The following is a 5,134-nucleotide window of genomic DNA, read 5'->3' on the forward strand; positions in this document are numbered from 1 at the left end:
AGGGCAGGGCTACCTTTCTGAAGGGCGGTGGTTGCGAGTTGGCCCTCAGGGCCTGGTCTGGAGAAGGGCAGGAGGTCGCTAAGGATTCTCTCCACACGGCCTGGGTGAGGGGGCAGGGAGGGTGCTCAGCTCCTGCTGGGCTTCCTGGGGATACCACCCATTCCCCAAGACTCCGGGCCCCTGAGGTCTCACTGTCAGCTGGAGGGATCTCTCGGCTACCACCGTTGCTGTTCTCAGAGCCGCTGAGCAGGGGTTCTCGAGTGCTGGGGAAAGGAAGTGCTGGGTGACCCCATGGCACAGGCCCCGGGAGGTGGGGCAGGGGCAGGGAGACAGAGCAGAAAGTGGGAAGGCAGGGAGGCCCAGGGACAGAAGGCAAGGCTAGGAGACATGGTACCAGAAAGGCCTGGAGGCGGGAGGTGGCCGTGGTGCGGTCAGCACACACGCATAGACAAGCTTGGGCACAAATTCTGGTGATGTCCCCCAACTCCCCGGCCCCCTCACCTGCTTGGACTGGGCCGGGCTTTGGGACGGGAGGTGGGGGCAGGGACCTTCAGGGAGCCGGCGGTCTCAGTGATGAGCGTACACCAGCTGGGGAGATAGGGAAGCCGCTGGGCAGTCAGGGCCCCCAGACCCTGCTGCACTGGGGCCTCCCACCCCACCTGGCCCCACCTCTCCCCGACCATCCTGCAGGCACCCAGAGCCATGGCTCTCCTCCTCCACCCAGTGCTGGGAACCCAGGCCCCTCACTTCTTCCGTTCCAACACAGTCTGTGCCACGAGTTCATAGATCTGGGCCTCTTGGTCCCAAGTGAAAATGACGTAGAAGGCTTTGTGATCTGTGAGTGAGGTGGGAAATTAGGAGAGAGAAAGGGGGCTCAGAGCTGGGGTTACCCTAACATGGGCCCCTCCTTGAGGTCAGACTGGATGCTGAGATGCCTTCCCACAATGGTGGTATCCTCAGGGTTCACAAGACTCACCCTCCACTGACTCAATTTATCCTGCTGATATCCTGGGCCCCCTACAAGCCCTCCTCGGGAGTCTTCCCTCCCCCCTCTTATCTGATCCAGCAACAAGTCCCACCAATTCTACTCACATCACAACCTCCAGCGACCCTACTCTCTTGGTCCTGGTCTAAGCCCCCTTCACTGTCTCATAGGCAGGTTTGCAAACCTCACACTCCACTGGTCTCCGTTACAACCTACTGCCCCTGTGCAAGTCTAAGGGTCACTATGGTACCCCCTGGAATGACGCCCTGAGTCCCCCAGGGGGGGGCCCGAATCCTACTGTATCCCCAGCCTCCAGGCTCTGCACCTGTGACAGTTACTCATAACTCCTTGTGAGTGGAAGGCAGGAAGCCAGCCCTAGGCTTTGCAACCACACGGGACAGGCCCCAGCTCCTGCTTGATCCCTTCCTTACTCTCTGGTTAAGACTTCTTTGAGCTCTGTGCATGTTTCAGAACCCAAGACCCCACTCCAGGCTCGCCCTTCCCCTCCTAGGTACCCTCTTCCCTAGCAGCCCCCATGTTCCTCTGCCCACAGCTATTACTACAACAAGCGGATTCTCCATAAGACCAAGGGCAAACGGTTCACCTACAAGTTCAACTTCAGCAAAGTCGTGCTTGTCAACTACCCGCTGCTGGACGTGGCAGCAGCTGCCACTGGCTCCCCACTTTTGCTGACCCCTGGTCCCTTTGGGGGCACCCCTGGACCCGATGCTCCTCCCCTCACCCCCGAGGTGAGTTAGGATGTGGGGGTCTGAACTGGGGTGTCTGGTGTTTTTCCGGGGGCCTGCCACACTAAGCAGTACTGCTGCCTCTTGCCACAGACCCTGCAGACCCTGTTCTCTGCCCCCCGGCTGGGAGAGCCAGGAGCCCGGACGCCCCTGTTTACCCCCGAGACGGACAAACTGCGGCTGGACAGCCCCTTCCCATTCCTGGGCTCTGGTGAGGGCACAGAGGTGCCAGGGTGGGTGGGTGGTGATGGGGGGGCTGCTGCATGTGTTTGAGGGAAGAGGATGAAGAAACAGGGGAGAGACAGGAGAAAGAGGGGCAGGCTGAGGGCAGGGCGTTTGGGGGTCCTAAAGGATAGGGAGACTCGGGGGGAGGGGGGATGGTGGGAAGCAGAGTTGCTGGGGGGCATGTGAGGGTGGGGAGATGCTTTGTGGGAAGGATGATGGGAGGACAGGGTGAAATTTGGTGTGGAGGGGCGCCCTTCCTAGTCCCCACGTGGGGCGACTCAGCCTGACACCCCTGTCCCCCACCAGGTGCCACTGGCTATTCCAAGCCCCCAGGCCTGCTGGGTCCTTATGGCCGCGCCTTCCCAGAGTACCCGTGGAACTTTAACCCATACCTTACCGGCCCCTTCCCCAAGCTTCCCCCTTCTCTCTACCCCCCACACTTCTACCCCAACCCTCTGGCCAGTTCACTGGGCCACCTGCCCTCAGCAGGGGCAGGGGGAGGTCCCACCGCTGCACCCCTGCTGACCGCGGCAGGGGAGGGTCCTGGCCCTGAGCGCCCCTCAGGCCTGGCAGTGGCCCCCCGCCTGGCACTGCCAGGGGCTGGGGGTCCGGAGGCCACGCTGGGCGGGAAGGACAGCGACTCGGAGCTGGAGATCACTGACGTCAGTGGCTGCAGCTCGGACAGCGAGGGTGATGAGGGCCTCCCCGTAGCCCCCAAGGCCAAGGCCGGCAAAGGGAGTCCCGGCAGCTGAGCCGTCAGGGAGCGATGGGTTCTGCTGAGGTGGGCACCAGGCACAGCCCAGGCAGCCTCTTCCTGCCTCGATGGCTCTGCTGGACCTGCCCCCAAGGCCCAGGCCCAGCCCTCAGCACCCCCCAAGGCCAGGGACATTTCTGCTCCCGGTCCCCTCCCCCAATCGCAGAATGGGGTTCTCACCGCTTCCTCCACAGAGGGGACAGGGAGCGTGATGGCCCCCAGCCTCCTCCCCAGGCTCCAGTTTGAGGGGGGGTCCCTGCCTGACCCCACTCCCAAAGTGCAATATGGCGCCCAGCCTGCCCACCCACCCCTGTGCTGTGACCTGTGTGTTTGTGTGGCCATGTCTCTAACCCCGTGCTGGCCCTGGTCCTGACACCCTCCCCACACAGGCCCCCCTGGGGACAGGGAGCTCAGAGCAATAACCCCGCCCCCAGCCCCCACCCAGGAGGGGCCCTCACCCCACCCACCACCATGACCCCCAACAGCCACCTCCAGAGAGTTTACTACAAAAATAAAACAGAAATGAGTGGGAGGTGGAGTGCCCCTCAATGTCTGGGCTGACTTGGGGGGCCAGGGGGTGGCAGGGGGTATGGGGGAGACTCCTTGCACCCAGTGTGTGTATGATGGGGTATCATGGGAGGGGACTGTTAAGTGAATGAACTGGAGAAAGACATGGGATCTAGATAGATGCCACATGGTGGGGCCGCAGAACGGCAATGCCAGGGCGGGTCATCAAGGAGCACCCCGGGGAGACACACTAAGGACCCCCGCCCGCCCCACCCCGTGTGTGTGCGTGCACGCACACATACACACACACACACTGCTCCTTAGATAATATATATTAAAAATAAACCTCCGATTCAGGGTATAAAAACAGCAAAGGCACTTGGGGATGGGGGGTAGAAGGGTGGCCCCCCCAGGCAATACTGAGATGGCCCAGAAAATGGGGGTCACTATGGTACCCCCTGGAATGACGCCCTGAGTCCCCCAAGCAGAAGGCAAGAGGGAGAGAAGACCAAGGCCAGGGAGAGGGTGGGGGAGGCAGTGACCCCGGACAGGACCCTCTCAGGCGTGGCCCCGGCAGCGGCCCTCTCCTCAGGCCCTGGGGTGTGGAGATGCTGTGGCAGCAGTGCGGGTGGGCAAGGAGGCAGCCCCACATGTCCTCTCCCCCCACCCTGCTCCTCTTCATCCTTCTTGCAAAAGGCCTAGGGGGTGCAGAAGACGACAGGACAGAGAGAGAAAGCGAAACTAACAGGCACACAGAGAGAACACGCAGAGAAAGAGAGAGAGATGAAGACAGAGAGAGAAAAAACAGAGAGGGAGGGAGACAGAGAGGGGGAGAGAGAAGGAAGGAGACACACAGAGGGGGAGACGGAGAGAGAGACACACAGGGAGACAGAGACACACAGAGAGGGAGGCAGAGAGAGAGACAGAGAGAGCACAACAGGAGAGGAGCAGGGGGAGAGACAGAAGGCAGACAGAGTAAGAGCCCAAGACCAGATACGCAGAATATGACCAAAGCAGAGACAGAGATGTAGAGATGGGGGATGGAAGTGGGGAGATTTGGAAAGACAAAGAAAACAGAGATGGGGCTGTAGAGAGGGGAGCAACTGAGGTGCCCACTCAGTCCCCGCCTCCCACAGCAGTGCCCACCTTCTCACCCCCACTCACCTGCCTAGGGCAGGGGCCTCAGGTGCAGCCAGGCTGGGGAACAGTGTTCCCACCAAGCTGAGACAGGAGGAGTCGCAGGCGACAGAATTCCTCCTCCAGCTCCTGGAGAGGGGAAGGGTCATCAGTAAGAAGGGTCCCCCACTGAGCCAGCCCCCCACAACTTGCCCAGGCTGACCGCGTGGTTCCACTCGCCATACCTCCAACTGCTTCATGGTCTCCTCTAGGCCAAGCAGCTTCTCCTGGACCTCCTGGGTCTGTGCTGGGCTCAGGGGGCCACCACCCGGGACCCCATCCCCTTCTCGGGGAGGCCCCGCCCCACTGTCTTCCTCCGCAGGCAACAGGAGCTGTTTTAGGGACAGCACTGGGGGGGATAAGGGGACAGGTCAGAAGAAGCAGGGAGATTGGGGGGGGAGGGGAGGGCCATGGAAAGAGGCAGGGCCTCCAGGGCTGGAAATCAGGGGGCACCTAGCAAGGTGAAACGGGGGTTAGGACAGGTCTGTGCATGGGGTTGGGTATAGGAACAGGGATATGGAGCCCAGACTGGCCCAGCACTGGGCAGGGCCACGGGGGCAGGACTCCGGCACAGGGAGAGGCTGTCTAGGGCCACGGAAGAGGGACTGGGGTCTACCCAGGGTGGCAGTAAAAACCGTGGCCCCTCTAGTTGTGGACTCAGATTTGTAGTGAGGACAGTTTTCTGGCAGCCAGGCACACAGCTGGGGGCACCACCTTTTTCTAGTTCACACAAAACACTGC

The 5,134-nt window shown here is 61.4% G+C and overlaps 1 protein-coding gene across 1 annotated transcript; it reads left to right on the forward strand.

Moving 5' to 3' along the window:
- The first annotated feature begins 896 nt into the window (after positions 1-896).
- On the forward strand, positions 897-2,708 carry LOC122152125 (ETS domain-containing transcription factor ERF-like). Its single transcript, XM_042783514.1, has 4 exons — positions 897-913; positions 1,539-1,734; positions 1,825-1,942; positions 2,263-2,708. The coding sequence occupies exons 1-4, from the start codon at positions 897-899 to the stop codon at positions 2,706-2,708; spliced, it is 777 nt and encodes a 258-aa protein (XP_042639448.1).
- The last annotated feature ends 2,426 nt before the right edge of the window (positions 2,709-5,134 follow it).

Source organism: Orycteropus afer, unplaced genomic scaffold, assembly GCF_000298275.1.
Source record: "Orycteropus afer afer isolate SDZICR_OR568_19922 unplaced genomic scaffold, OryAfe1.0 scaffold07848, whole genome shotgun sequence".
Classification (NCBI taxonomy): domain Eukaryota; kingdom Metazoa; phylum Chordata; class Mammalia; order Tubulidentata; family Orycteropodidae; genus Orycteropus; species Orycteropus afer.